The sequence below is a fragment of the Monodon monoceros genome, unplaced genomic scaffold (assembly GCF_005190385.1).
Source record: "Monodon monoceros isolate NGI ecotype Baffin Bay Population unplaced genomic scaffold, NGI_Narwhal_1 Super_Scaffold_3, whole genome shotgun sequence".
NCBI lineage: Eukaryota > Metazoa > Chordata > Mammalia > Artiodactyla > Monodontidae > Monodon > Monodon monoceros.
The window spans coordinates 63,394,518-63,409,187 of record NW_021703780.1 but is presented as its reverse complement, the minus strand read 5'-3'; the positions used below and the strand labels follow the sequence as shown (position 1 = coordinate 63,409,187).

Here is a 14,670-nt window from a genome sequence, read left to right as displayed (position 1 = left end):
GTCTAAGAGGAGAGAACCGAGTTACCTGGGCTAACTCACCAGCCCCACCGCGCAGGTGGCTCTGCGCCCGCTCTCTGGCATCACTTAGGGTACACAGCTGGGCTTGGAGGAGTTCGCCCTGATTTTCACAAGTGCACATGTGAATCGAGTCAGGGAGCATTCAGGGGTTTGGTCTTCGTGAGCTCGCTGTTCTCCAGCTAGACCCACTTCTCATATACCCCAAGGCTCTCTTGGGGAGGAGTCTGGGATAGTGGGACTGGGCGGAAGTTATGACTAGAGCTGTTGTGAGCACACATCTTTGAGAACAGTAAATGCTTTGGATGTGTACCTTTGAGGTAGGTCTGGAGAAAGAAAGGTCTGAGAAGGGGTGATCCTGAGAATGGTGTGCCTGTGTTGGAGGGGGTGGGAACTAACTGCTCAGGCTGTTAATATTCATTCATTGAGAGCTCTTGAGTGTTTTTGGCCCAAGCGACGGTCATAGATTAGAAATGAATGAAACTCAGGAAGTTAAGGAAGGCCCCCTGGAAGTAGCACCTGGGCTGTCCTACAGGTTGAGTGGAAGTTATCAAGAGTTACCAAGGAGGGCTTCCCTGGTGGCGTAGTGGTTAAGAACCCGCCTGCCAATACAGGGGACACGGTTCGAGCCCTGGTCCGGGAAGATCCCACATGCTGCGGAGCAACTAAGCCCGTGTGCCGCAACTACTGAGCCTGAGCTCTATAGAGCCCAGCCTGCACTCTGCAGAGCCCACAAGCCACAACTACTGAGCCCGCATTGCCACAGCTACTGAAGCTTATGCACCTAGAGCCTGTGCTCCACAACAAGAGAAGCCACCGCAATGAGAAGCCCGTGCACCGCAACGAGAGAAAGCCCGCGCGCAGCAACAGACCCAATGCAACCAAAAATAAATAATTTTAAAAAAAGAAAAGAGTTACCAAGGAGGATGGCACCAAGACTACTCAGACAAGAACACAACACTGAAATGGACGCCACACAAGTGCCAGGTAGGAATTATCGATGGCAGAGAGAGAAGGTAAGGCTTTAGAGAGGAGCAAGGATTCAAGCTGGGCTTGAGTGGCTGACAGGATTTTACCGGGCAGCAGTCATGTGCAGAACAGTTAGCAGGAACCGGGTGTTGGAGAGTAACTGGGGCAAGACTTTTCATCCTTGAATGCTCAGTGCCAAACTTGGCCTGTGAGTGTCCTGTGAATGTTTGTGAAGGCAGTAAATGAAAGGGAGGTGGTTGTCAGGGCCTAGAGGGTCTTGAAAACCTGGCTTTAGTTTTTTGAGGTAATTGTTAGGTTCCCTCAGACAGCTGCCCAAATGTTGAATGCTTGTCTTAATTGCTGCAAGACTCTGGTCCCATAAAGGGACAGGATTATACTTCCATTTGTTAATGCTGATTAGGTTCTACCGAATAAAAGAGCAGTAGCTTAATCTCAGGGGTGGTGTGCTGGCACTGGCTCTCTGAAGGGTTATTCTCAGTAGCACAGGGATGGGTGCGAGCTGGCAAGGTCCAACAGGGAATCCCTGAAGTCCAAAGAAGATGCTGCTGGCTGTGCAACTTTCCGGGAGAGAAGCAAAGTGGGCTGTTTTTCTTTTTCTACTAATATCAAGTACATTAGAATGATAATACAGGCTTCAATCTATCAAAACCTTTTCCAGTTTTGACTCAGCAAAATCTCAGACTAGTTCTAGAGCCCTTTCTGAAAACACATTCGCAGAGAAAGCTAAGTGTTATTAGCATTATTCCCATAGTTGTATCAGGAATTTACTCTTCCTGGAGTCAAAAGTGGTAGATAACAAATGTCAGGAGAGAAAAAGGAAACAGGGTTAAGAGACACTGGGACTGCCACTACAGTCAGGAAAGAGCTCACTAATGTGACATTTCAGTTCTCTAAAGGAAGGGAGTTTCCAGTTGGTGATAACAGTGAGGCAGGAGCTTGACTGGAATGTAGGCCACTGTGGCTCACGACTGATCCGGAGGAAGAATGCTAGACACCAGAGGGTAGGGAGTGGCATCCAGATCCCTTAGTGCCTCACTGGTCATTGTAGGGACTTGTGTTTTTTTTTTTGCACTAAGAAGCCACTGAAGAATTCTCAGCCAGGGAGAGACAAAATGTAACTTTATGGTTTAGAGATCACTCTGGGTCCTGAATAAGGATTAGACTGTACGGAAGCAAGGGCAGGGGCAGGAAGACAAATTTGGATGTGACTACAATAATTTAGTTGAGGGATTTTAGGGTCAGAATGAAGGTCCGGTGGTATAAGAGTAAATATGAAGGGTTCAGATTTGATTTTGCTGATGGGTTGAACGTAGAGTATAAGAAATGGGAACCTAGCAAGGACCTTTCTGAAGCCCTAGTGGAAATGCAGACCTGGGGGCTTCAGAGTAAGCTTAGTTCTTACAGACTTTTAGGAATCTCTCCTTTCTCCAGTCTTTTTTCCCTTCATAACACATATCATATGTATTTGTCCTGCTCCCCTCCAACAATAGAGAAGTTCCTTGGCAAGAAGAATTGTTCACTGGTGCATGCCCGGCTTGCACAAGCAAGACTCCTTACATGAAGAGAACAACCCCATTAAAACAAATAGTAATGTGGATGTCGTAACAGAAAGAATAGATTTTTCTTCCCAAAGTACAAATTCTTCCACTAATCTCATGTAATATATTCTGTTGGGTATATAACCACACAGAAAACAACAGCCATTTCAAATGAGTTGGTTTAATTCCAGGTGGTACAGAATTCAGGATAGAACAGGGACTTAAGAACACACTTTGGCAGGATTCTGCGCTGGGTTTATGCAGATCTCACAGCTAAGGTAGAAATGGCTGAGAAGAACTAAAGACAAGATGAACCACTGTAAGATTTTTTTTTTTTTTACAAAAGTTTATTCTTAAATGTACAATAGGTTCCAAGACAACACTTCATTCTAGCTATAGGTGGCAACAGATGTTATGGCAGGGAATCCAGATGTTTAATCCAGATGTTTAAACAGGAATGGAACTAGGGATCATCATTGCCTCAGGCACAAGGAACAGCTTACTTTTTGCCAGATTTCTTAATTCCGCCTGTGGCTGCAAAAGGAAAAAAAAAAAAGTCTCATCCAGGGAAAAAGACAGTTCTATGGCTGAAGCCCCAGGGGCCTGATAAGGATCCTAATAAGGCCTAGCTCTTTGTACTGGGCATTTTTTTGGACACAAGCATGCACAGGGCTTTCCCACTATTATCTATTCTGGGCAAAAGTAGAATGAGAATAAGGCAGGGCGCGAGTAATGGCTGTGCACTGGTCTGGATCTCAAGTGTGTTGTGTATTTCAGACTGGCTCACTTAATCCTCATCCCCTATCAACCCATTTTACAGATAACAAAGTCTCAGTGTTAGGTGTTGTTCAAAGTTATAAAATGGTATGTGACAAAGCCAGGATTCCAAGCTGGGTAGTAGCCTGACTTCCAAGTCCATACTCTTAAGTGTCATATCACACCACATCACCTTCTATATTACGTACGATCCTGGGATCTGATTTACTCACTACCTTTATTTTACCCAATTTACAAATGACTGTATTTGGCACACGGTAGGTAATTTAACAAACAATTATAGAATTAAGTATGCCTAATATAGAAATGGAAGTCCTAAAAGGCTGTGACAAAATAAACCTTAAAAAAAAAGTACATGATGCTCAAGAGAAACAAGTAGTACAGGATTTCACTAAGGGTTGGCCTTCTCCCCATACATAATCACAGATTAAGGGAAGGTGCAAGATACCTCACATCATTCCAAAAAGGAATATCAATATCTAGAATCTCAGCGCTGTGTGGGTACACAAAAATGACTCAAACCCACTAGAACAGAGGTCTTGGGAAATGCTGAATGACACTCCCACCATCCCAGCCTTCGTTGTCCCTAGGGTGGCTCAGTGATCCAATAGGGTATAGATAACTGTTGAGAAAATAATCCTATTTTGATGAATGTAAACAGGATTTAAGAAGCACAAAGTACAATGATGGGTTTTAAAAAAATCTTTTGATATGTAATCAATTCCTCTTACACAAAGGCAAAAAAGAGGCAGAATGGTAGAGAATTAAGTTAAAAAACATATAGCACAATAGTATGCCAACAGACTTGGACTTTATCCATTAGACTAGGCGCATCCAGCAGTGAAAAGGCTCAGGATGCAAAAGTATTTTGCTAGAGTTTTAACAATACGATTAGTAAATTAAGAAATGTTACAAGCAACAAAGAAGCAGTGAAATACGAATTTGGAGCAAGAAACTGTAGAGGATATCTGGAAACTCAACTGTACTAACTTGTGTCTGAGATATATAAATTTCTGTATTTCCATTTCTGTCACTTCCCTAAGCAAGAAAAGCCCATACTGGGTCTGACTCCCGCCCCCTCTCCCGCTGCTGGCGAAACCAAGCCTGGCTAGGGCCGTCCACTGCAGCGGACACCAGCAAAACGGACCTCGCAACTCACCAACGAGGCAGGACACGGACATGCTCGGGCCCGTAACCAGACTGATGCTCAGGCGTTTGTCCGGCTTGAGCTCTACCCAGCCCTCACTTACCCAGGGGGCCTTTGCCCGCGGCCTTCGCTTTTAGCTCCTCGAGTTTCTTTTGCTCCTCCTTCTGTTTCTGCTTGAATGCCTTATCTTCCTACGGAGAGGGAGAGCGGATTCACTCCCGGCGGATTTCTTAGACCCTCCGCGCCCGCCCACGCCTCTGCGCCAGCCCTCACCTCGTCCATCTCCTTGGCTTGCTTCTTGGGCTGCTTCAGGGGCTTCTTCTTGCCACCTGCGTGCGACACGAGCACGCTCAGCCTGGCCCCCGCCGGGTCCCGTCCCTCTCCGCCCCGCCCCACCCCATCGTCCCCACACACTTACCTCCGCGACCCGACATGGCGCCTGCCGCCCCTTACCCAGATCCTCCACCGGATGCGGGGCTCTCCGTCCCACCCCCTGAGCCTATACCTCCATGCGGGCCCGCAGATTGGCTCCTGGTTCGGAAGTTGCGCTCCCGCTGCCGGAAGCGGTCCGGAGGCGGGCGCTAAAGGGTCAGAGATCAACTGAGTGACTGGCGCACCTTTGGGGTTGCGGCTCCGGCGCAAAACCCACCAGGTACTGGGGAGGTGGGGTGTCTTGCCCGGGGAGGATCCAGAAGCCGCCAGCGGTTTTTAACCGCAAGCGCTAAGACTGGGACTGTAAAGGACTGTAAGTAAAGGGAAGGGCTTGTGCAAAGGCCTTGAAGCTCGGCGCATTCCTTACAGTGTGGCTGGTGGGAGATGCGAGGGAGGCAGCAGAAATGGGCGGGGGCTAGACCACCTGTTTCTAGAGCTTTGGAGGCCACCGGAAGGAGTTGGGGTTTTATAATATAGCCCGGGGTGCGATATTTTGCAAGTTCTGTTAATTCATCCAGTACATTTTTGTTGAGTGTGTGCTATTTGTGTGTACTTTAGGCACTGAGGATGCAGCAGTGAACAAAACAGTGCCTGCCCTGGCAGAGCTGCCGTTCTGGTGGGTGAGACTATAAGTAAATAAGTGAAATGCATACCACGGGTCATGTGATATGTGCCTGGGGAAAAATAAAGCGAAGTGGTTAAGGTGTCCTGGGGTGGGAGTGGACAGCTATGACATTTGAGCAGGACTTGAAAAAGAGAAGGGAGCAAGCAGTACAGATAGGAAACAGGTGGTATGAAGCCCCTGAGGTGGGAATAGCCTAGCATGTTCCAGCAACGTAAAGAAGCTGGGAGTTATATGAAGTGAAAGATATGTTAGCTAACCTTGTTATGGTAAACATTTAGCAGTATATACATTTGTGAAGTCATCACATTGTACACCTTAAACTTTTACAATGTTGTGTGTCAATTTTATCTCAAAAAAAAAGGACTGGAGGAAAAGGTCCATGTGACTGGAGCAGAGTGAGGAAAAGGAGACTGGTGAGAGGAGAGAAGAATGAGAGCCAGGAGGTGGATGCCCTGTAGGTCATGGAAAGGATTTTTGCTTTTACCTTGAGAGAAATGGGGAACGGTTGCAGGCTTTGAGCAGAGAGAGACATGGTCTGACCGTGTTTTGAAAGCACCACTGCCTGCTCTATTGACAGTAGGGCCTAGAGTAGAAGCAGGGAGACCTGTCAGAGGCTCTTATGATAATCCAGACAAAAGATGTCAGTCGTTGGGACCAGGTGATAGCAGTGACAGGGGCAAGAGGAAGAGGGATTCTGGATTTAGTTTCAGAGATGGAGGTGGCATTTGTTAACGGACTAGATGTGAGGAGGGAGAGAAAGCAGAGTCAGGGATGATATGAGAGTTTGGGCCTGATTGGTTTCCATCAACCAAGATGGAGAAGGCTGTGGGAAAGGCAAGCTTGGGAGAGGAAGATAAGATCCCCATCAGCCTTCCAGGCAGAGACATGGAGTGAGCAGTTCAATAAATGAGCCTGGAATTCAGAGGAGAGGTGTGGGCTGGAGAGGTCCGATTATAGTTTGTTTGGGTTTTATTTATTTATTTATTTTTGGCCACGCCACGTGGCTTGCAGGATCTTAGTTCCCTTACCAGGGATTGAACCCGGCCCTGGCAGTGAAAGCACCAAGTCTTAACCACTGGACTGCCAGAGAATTCTGTCTGTTTGTTTTTTAGTAATAGCTTTATTGAGATATGATTTACATACCACACAATTCATCTACTTACTGTGTACCATTCAGTGGTTTTAGTATATTTACAGTGTTGTGCAGCTATCCCTACAATCAAGTTTAGAACTTTTTTGTAGATGATTTTTCAAGCCACAGGACTGGATAAGAGAGGAGCCTGAGGACAGAGCTCTGGGGCACTGTGTGGAGAGGTTGTGGAAGGGAGTGGGGACTGGAAGCCAAGAGGAGAAGGTGGTTCAAGAAGGAGGGAGCTATCACGAGGCACAGGCTGCTGACAAGGCAAGCAAGATGAGGATGGAACTGATCATTGGGCTTAGCCACGTGGACATGACCTGGACAGGAGCAGTTCAAGTGTCCTGGTGGGTGTGAAGGCCAGAACAGAGGGGGGCTGAATGAGAATGGGAGAGGAGGAACTGGAGACAGCTAGTGCAGGCACTTTGTCAAGGAGTAAAGAGGAGCAGAGAAGTGGGGCAGTTGCTGGAGGGAGTGTCAAATCAATTAGTGCCTGAGGAGGGGCGAGGATATGGGACCAGTGTCTGAGGAGGGGAGAGGATATGGGACCTGGGGCACAGCTTGGCCTTTCCTAGAGCAGGAATTATTCATCCTGAGGAACAAGAGAAGGTGGCGATGAGACAGACACTGGCAGGTGGGAAGGTGTGGTAGGAGTTTATGGAAGTTCTCTTCCAATTTTAAAATATTTTCTTGGTGAAAAATGAAGCAAACCATCAGCTATACAAGTGAGGATGAGGTACTGGTGATGGAGGTTTGCGAAAAGGGCAGTTGGTAGGAGATAGTCATCTGGATGGAGTAGGAGAATGGATGTGGAGGGGCAGCGTCCTGAACTTGGCCCAGGGCTCATTTTGGCCTCTGTCCACCTGTCCAGCCTCTCCACCCACTCTCCTCTCTGCTGCACGGGTCATCCTTCAGATTTTAGACAACTTCAAGCACTGTTCCACTTTGTCTCTGTGCCAGGAACATCTTCCCTTTGCTGGTTGATGGGCCTGTGAGACATCTAAGTGGGGAGGAGCCAGGAGACAGGCTGGGTGGGAGGCTGAGAGGAGGGACTAGAGTGGGGGAACAACTTGGGATTCGTTGGTGTGTCCTGTCACGAAGCCAAGTCCCTGCTGTCTCCAAGCTTATGTTCTAGTGAGGGGCGAGGCACTACATGAAGAAGGCAATATGTGTGTCTGGTGGAGAAAAAGAAAGCAGGTAAGGTGGCCAAGGAGGGAGTGGTCAGGAAAGGCCTTATCAAGAGGTGATACATGAACAAAGACGTAAGTGTGAGGTGACTGGACTTGTGGAGGAAGAGCGGTCCAGGCAGAGGACATGGCAGGGCATAGACCCTGTGGCAGGATTGTGCTTAGCGTGGTGAGGATGCTGGAGTGCAGTACGTACAGGGATGGAGAGAAGGAAGGGGATGAGGGCTGAGAGGACCGGGGCTTGTTGGCCAATGGCAGGACTGGTGTGCATGCCAGGTGATAGGGGAGCTGTCAGGGGGTTTTGCACCGAGGGATGTGATCTGACTTAGGAGGTAACAGAGCCTCTGTTTGCCATGTGAAGAACGGCTCTGAGGGGCAGGGGAGGAAGCCATGACTGTGTAGGAGGCTGTAGCTGTCTTCTGTGCCAGGGATGAGTGACCTTCCTAGGGTCCAAGATTGGGCTGCTGATAGAGGAGGAGGCTGACGGGGATGGTGATTTCAAAATGAGAGGGTGTTGAAAGCTGCAGAGGTATTGGAGAAGAAATCTGAGTAGCACCTGCTGGATCTGACAAGGTGGGAGTTTTGCAGGGCTTCAGGAGAGCAACCTTGGTGGTCGAGTGGGATCAAGAGAGAAGAGGGCTGAAGAAGTAGTGATGGACAAGGGGGACACCTTTCTGCTGAGCGTTGCTGAGGAGGGTGGGTGCTCTGCTTTGATGAGGGGTACACCTGCAGGATTGTTGTGAAGCCACAGCTTGTGTGCAGTGGTCACTGGCCTTGAGGCCTAGGAGGCTGGCCCGACTGCTGGGCCATGGGTGGCGTGTGCTCCCTTGGGCCTTAGGCAAGGGGCACAGGGGTTTGGGTGCAGCACCAGCTTGGAACCACTGTCACAGAGATGTCCCCTTCTGTGGCGCTCAGCTCAGGCTTTTGCCAGGAGGCATGTCCCTACCCAAGCAACTTTGTTTTCAAGAGGGTCTGAGCTTCTCCAAGCATGGCACCATGGGGAGGAGGCTGGGATGCTCATCGCCTTACATCAGGGAGGTCCTTTCTTTGTAACTGGAGCTCTTCTAGTCAGTCTTCCTGTCCCCCGCTCCCTTTGCTTACCTCTCTCTCTGGCCTGGTCTTTTGGCTACCAGGTGTCACTCTTCCAGCCAGAGTCAGTACTTGGGGGCAGGGGTGGTTTGGCCAGACCAGGGTGCTCTGGCCCAGGTTTGCCCCGGGAGCATGGGTCACCTGGCCCTCTCTTTTGGGTCCTCGGAATTCACTGCTGCTCCTGGGCTCAGGCAAGGCCTGACTGGATGATGGGAGACTCCCTGTGCTGTTCAGGTAACAGAGAAGTAGGATTGTTGGGGCCCAAACATCAAAGCAAGGTTGAAAAGGGAAAGATGAAAGAAACTTAACCTGTTGGGCAGTTACTGAGGTTGGAAAGAAGGAAGAAAGCTTATGGAAAGTGAGAAATGTGAGACTGGGAGTTGGTCACCCGGAATGTCTGGGCTTGAAGGGCAGAAGGAAAGTTGGTGTAAACCTAAAAAAGCGGTCCTCTATGAAGAAATCTGGGTTGTTTTGTTTTGCTTTGTTTTCCCCTGGAATTGTCTTTTCAGAGGAGAGCTGAGGAGAGAGTTTTCTGCCTTGGGACATGAACGACCTGTGTCCCAGAACAGAAGCGAAACTGCTTCACCAGAGTTGAGGCAGCCCTCAGGGAGTCTGGGAAGCTGGTTTTGATAGTCATTTATAGAAATCTTTCCCCCAAATCCCCTCAGTCAGTTCCACAGTTTCCCTAGGAGTCTTTGTGAATCTTTGTGGGGCTCTGTTAGCATGGACACAACGCAGGTTTAAGAATTTTCTTTGAGATTATCAGAAAACTGGACACCAGGATTCTCATGCAGATCACAACAGAGACCTGGGGTTGTGGGAAGGTGGGTGGAATGGGAGGATCTGGGTTCATGTGGTGTCACGGAGAGAGATGGAAGGCGTGAGCTCCTAAATATGCTCTTCCCTGACATGCTCCATTGTCCGGGGGCACCTGGTGAAGCCTGACCCTGGTGGCTGCCACCTCTGGGCCCAACAGAGTGGTGCGCAGTTTGGACTTTCTAATGGAAACTGTTCAGTTCAGAACTGTCCCTAGGACTTGAGATCTGACTTAAGCCCAGCCTTTCTCGGCTGTGAGCTGATCTCTCTGGCATCCCCCCACAGATCTCCCGATGACAGGGTGCAGCCCTGTGTTGGCCATGCGGCACGTCGTGGGTGTGTCTCCCGTACTGGTGCGGAGAGGCCTCCTTGGAAGGGACCTCTTTATGACCAGGACTCTCTGCAGCCCAGGCCCCAGCCAGCCCAGAGAGAAAAGACCTGAGGAGGTGGCCCTCGGGCTGTACCACCGCCTCACAGCGCTGGGAGGAGCCCTGGGGCACAGCATTCAGCAACGGGCGTCCTCCATGGCCAAGACTTGGTGGGACAGATATGAAGAGTTTGTTGGACTCAGTGAGGTTCGAGAGGCCCAGGGAAACGTGACTGAGGTGAGGAGGGGAGCTGGGGTGGTTGGCCCTGCCCTCTGACCTGGGCAATGTGGCCTGGAGGCTCCTGACAAGTAAATTACCAGCCACAGATGCTGGGAGGCCACGTCCAGATTTGCCTTTTCTTGAACACATACCACTAGGAGAGGAATCTGACTCGTTTCTCACACGACAGCCTGGCTTTGATACTACCGGGGTGAAGGGCCCTCCTCTCCCCCATGTAAACAGGTTGTTGTGTATGCTATGTACCAGTGAGTCCCGGGCCATTAACATCCTTTCTGTGAGGACAGCAAACACTTCCTTCATTGACTGCTTGGGGGTTGGTGGTGAGAGTTACCTGGAGGGTTGCTGCATTACAGTGTCCTCAAAGCCCCATGTGTGATTAAAGCATCCCTCGTGAAAGTAGAGGCCCTGTGAAACATCAGACTGTGAGGTGGGAAGAGCTGCTTCTGGTTGTCAAGTCCTTTGTGGCAATGGAAATGCGTTCCGCCATCTCTGTTCCCACTCCCACCTAGGTGCAGACCAGTGTAGTGGGGTGGGAAGAACCTGGGGTTTAGCCGGAGGTTTTGAGGCACAGTGCTGTCTCTCCCCTTGGAGGCCATCACTTTGGCTGAGCCGGGGTTTCTCTGTCTCTTGAATGGAGGCCAGGGCAATGCCTGTCATGGCGTTTGGCGTTGTTGGGAGGTTGTAGCTAAGGTAACACACATGAAGCCGATTAAGAACATAAGGGCCTTGCTCTGGTTTGTCAGACTAGAGTCAGCTGGGTTTGGTGGACACAGATTGTATGCATCTTTAGCTGTTTTCAGGTTTCTCAGGGGCATGTTATTTCCACTTGAACGGACAAATCCGGTGATTCTGATGGGCAGGGCCCGGGGCTACACTTTGAGGACTACTGGGTGAGCCAGGATTATGTGTCTGAGGGACTCTCTTTCCACCCTTTGTACTGACACCCCACTGACCTCTTCTCTGCCCAGTCTTGTTGGGAATGGAGCCGAGGCTGTGTGGGCATGCAGAGAAGGGGCAAATGGCCTCTGTTGTTCTCTCTGCAGGCAGAGAAAGTGTTCATGGTGGCTCGAGGGCTTGTCCGGGAGGCTCGGGAGGACTTGGAAGGTCAGCAGGCCAAGCTGAAGGAGGTGAGGGACCGCTTGGACCGCATCTCCAGAGACGATAACCAGTACCTGGAACTGGCTACTCTGGAGCACAGGATGTTGCAGGTAGGCCCCTTCCTCATCTGGAGAGGGACCCTAGCCTGGCAGGTCATGGAGGGGCGAGGTGGGAGCCCTGACTAGTTAGGGGGTCAGACACCTGGTGAGGAGGTAAACCAGAAGCCCCTGTGGAGGGACTGGGCCCCAGGCTTCCAGAGCTTCTCCACGCACTTCCTCCTGGAATACTGGGATCAGTGGTCCAGGACAGTATAATCTGGACCCCAGATTACTGAGGAGGGAGCATCATGCAGGGGTCTGGCCCAGAGAGCGCCAGACACTTCCCTTCTGTTAGACACATTCTGTAGACACCACTGCATGTCCGGCCAGGCCCAAGACTGCTTGGGGAGGATAGTGCCACTCGCCTTGACCACCCCCAGTTCCTTTGCTCCTCCCTCCTGACCAGGCTTATGCTACCTTTACTCATTCAGCGTGTTTATGGAACATGTAATCTGTGCCAGACGTGAAGCTGAGCCCCAGGGACATGGTAGTGGGACATCTGCTGGCGGCTGCTGGGCCAGGTTGCTGCTATATGACAGCTTTGCTTCTGCAGGAGGAGAAGAGGCTTCGTATGACCTATCTGCGTGCCGAAGACTCTGAGCGAGAGAAGTTCTCCCTCTTCTCTGCAGCTGTGCGGGAAAGTCATGAGAAGGAGCGCACTCGGGCTGAGAGGACCAAGAACTGGTCCCTCATTGGGTCAGTCCTGGGGGCCTTGATTGGTGTGGCTGGCTCCACCTACGTGAACCGTGTGCGGCTACAGGAGCTGAAGGTCTTGCTTCTGGAGGCTCAGAAGGGGCCTGTGAGCCTCCAGGAAGCCATCCGAGAACAGGCATCCAGTTACTCCCTCCAGCAGAGGGACCTCCATGACCTCATGGCAGACCTGAGGGGCCTGGTGCAAGCTGGGCCTGGGCAGAGCTCTTTGTCCCAGGCAGGTACTTCCCCCACCCGAGACAGAGACACAGATGTCCTTTCAGCTGCCTTGAGAGAGCAGCTTAGCCATTCCAGGCAGGTCCATTCATGTCTAGAGGGTTTACGAGAGCAGCTTGATGGCCTGGAAGAGACTTTGAGCCAAGTGGCTGGGGTGCTTCAGCTTGCAAAGGCTGCAGCGCACCCAGGCCTGGTGGAGCCGGCAGATGGGGCCCTGTCTGGGTCCTTGCTGGAACAGGGGAGCATGATCTTGGGGCTGTCGGACATGGAGCAGAGGCTAGAAGCCCAGGTCAACAGGAACACCATCTATGGCACACTGGTCACCTGCGTGACATTTGTGGCCACCCTGCCTGTGCTGTATATGCTGTTCAGGGCCAGCTAGCCCCTGGACCCACCTCCAGAGGGAGGAGGTATGGATGTGGATTTAGTTAGAGAATGAAGCAATGAAGTGAGCCTTCAGGGGTGCACTCAACCTCAGCCTGAGTCTGTGTGGCTCACCAGCAGACATACTTTGCTTTTTAGGCAACACTCATTTACATTAATTATCGAAAATTTGTGCTAACGTCCAATTAAAGTGTCTTTGTTTGTCTTATTTAAAGTAATTTGTTAGACTGGGTTTTGTCCATTGAAAATTGAGATTTGGGACTCGAGGGTTGGGCCTGGAAGTAGGGTAATCGCCCCCTTTTAGTTCCTCTCTCATCTCTTGGTCTTGCCCCCAGTTCAGGATCATTTTGGATGTACTTACCGCTTGAGGCCTGGATTTTCATTTTGGATTTCCTGGCCTGTCCTCCACTTGCCCAGCCCTCCTGTGTCACGTGGCCCATGATTTCCAGTGAGTAAAACCTAGCCTGCTTCCCACCCATTGGTGACCATGGTTACTGCCCCTCTTCGGGATCACTTTCTCTGCCATGTTGGGGAGAACTTCCTGTTTCTAACACTGGAGGAATGATCAGAGGAGAGCAGGGAAGAGAGATTGGGGGAATGGTTAGTAAATATTGCTGGGGACATAATTACAGGGATTGGCGGCCAGTCTGGTTCCCTGGTGCAGAGAATGCTTTGGGCCGCACCACTTGGGCTGGTGTCGTCCCACACACAGCCTAGGGCTGACCTCTACAGCCTTGGGCAGAGCTCAGCCCACCAGCAGTGTGAATGGTGAGGCAGTGATGGGGAGGGACCTCCCAGAGGTGGGAGGTGCAGTTGGGGGCGCATGGAGGGAGAGTGCCCTGAGAACCCTTTACCTCTTCCTTTTCAGTGGAGAACAGCAACCTTTGACCTCCTGGGATAAATGGCCATGGGTGGCCTTGGGTGTCCTTGACTAAACAGGAGCAGTGGGGAGGCACTCGGCTTGCACTGTGGGTCTGGAGAACCCACCCTCTCAGGGTGCACTGAGGTTGTGTGCAGGGTCTGCAGGTAGGGGCTTCTGTGGGCTGGGCAGAGCTGACTCACAGCAGAGGCCTGTGGAGCCAGAAGTGCTTCCATGAGATGCCCTCCCTCTTGGGAGCCTGTGCTCAGGCCTGGGCAGTGGGCATGGCCCAAGTGGCCCCATGGGTGATGTGAACCTCTGAGCCCCTGGTCCCTTGATCATTTGGTCACTCTGTCCACGGCATTTTCTTTTTGTAATGGATTCCCCAGGAGGGCGTGGGATGAAATGACCTCTGCACTTGGGATGTTCACCCTCCTGATGGGTAGGAGGTGACTTGTCTGTGTATAGGTGAGGGGTGTTGTGGGGTTTGGAAGTCCTAGGTCCCCCTCTGGGGTGACGTAGGTCCTAAAGGGTGTGCACTTGAGTGAATGGGTCTGGGGAGAGGAGGATTCCAGGCACATGGAGGGGGCCCCCCACAAGCTGCACAGCCAGGAGAGGCAAGGTGGGTGAGGGCCTTGAAGCACACCAGCTTGGCTGAGGTGGTGATGGGTGTTGGGGAGTTGTGGAGCATAAAGTTAGAGAATGAAGTGGAGGACCCAGAGGGCCACTCTGATGTCCAGAGGCCAGGGACGGGGGAACCAGGGAAGGGGTGCCATCCTGGTGGGGACAAGGTGCTGAGTCCTGGACCCAGGTGTTGGAATAGAAGGTGGAGGGAAGGGAGCCAAGGAGTTGGGGAGGGAGAATTTGGAAGGCAGAGTCGGGTATATGAGAATGATGACTCTTGATGGGTGGCAGGTGGAAAGAGGGTGCCTGTGATTTAGCTCT

At 51.0% G+C, this 14,670-nt stretch overlaps 1 protein-coding gene and 1 long non-coding RNA gene across 7 annotated transcripts; both read left to right on the top strand.

Moving 5' to 3' along the window:
* Positions 1-92: 92 nt before the first annotated feature.
* Positions 93-921, top strand: LOC114907504. Its single transcript, XR_003796753.1, has 2 exons — positions 93-335; positions 630-921. It is a non-coding gene; the product is annotated as an uncharacterized LOC114907504 (long non-coding RNA).
* A 3,989-nt stretch (positions 922-4,910) lies between these two features.
* CCDC51 (coiled-coil domain containing 51) lies at positions 4,911-13,080 on the top strand. 6 transcript variants are annotated; one of them, XM_029243233.1, is made up of 5 exons: positions 4,911-5,212; positions 5,458-5,515; positions 10,037-10,356; positions 11,403-11,567; positions 12,109-13,080. In XM_029243233.1, the coding sequence occupies exons 3-5, from the start codon at positions 10,045-10,047 to the stop codon at positions 12,862-12,864; spliced, it is 1,233 nt and encodes a 410-aa protein (XP_029099066.1). In that variant the 5' UTR covers positions 4,911-5,212; positions 5,458-5,515; positions 10,037-10,044; the 3' UTR covers positions 12,865-13,080. The 6 variants fall into 6 exon arrangements, with proteins under 6 accessions (XP_029099066.1, XP_029099065.1, XP_029099070.1 ...); XM_029243234.1 differs by having other exon boundaries at positions 4,923-5,119; XM_029243232.1 differs by having other exon boundaries at positions 4,911-5,515.
* The last annotated feature ends 1,590 nt before the right edge of the window (positions 13,081-14,670 follow it).

What these genes read in the sequence shown, in the direction of transcription:
- CCDC51 (XM_029243233.1), top strand. Translation starts at nt 10,045, where the DNA reads ATGACAGGGTGCAGCCCTGTGTTGGCCATGCGGCACGTCGTGGGTGTG. An exon ending in CCCAGGGAAACGTGACTGAG is followed by an intron (nt 10,357 to 11,402) that starts GTGAGGAGGGGA and finishes TTCTCTCTGCAG; the next exon opens with GCAGAGAAAGTGTTCATGGT. An exon ending in TGGAGCACAGGATGTTGCAG is followed by an intron (nt 11,568 to 12,108) that starts GTAGGCCCCTTC and finishes TTGCTTCTGCAG; the next exon opens with GAGGAGAAGAGGCTTCGTAT.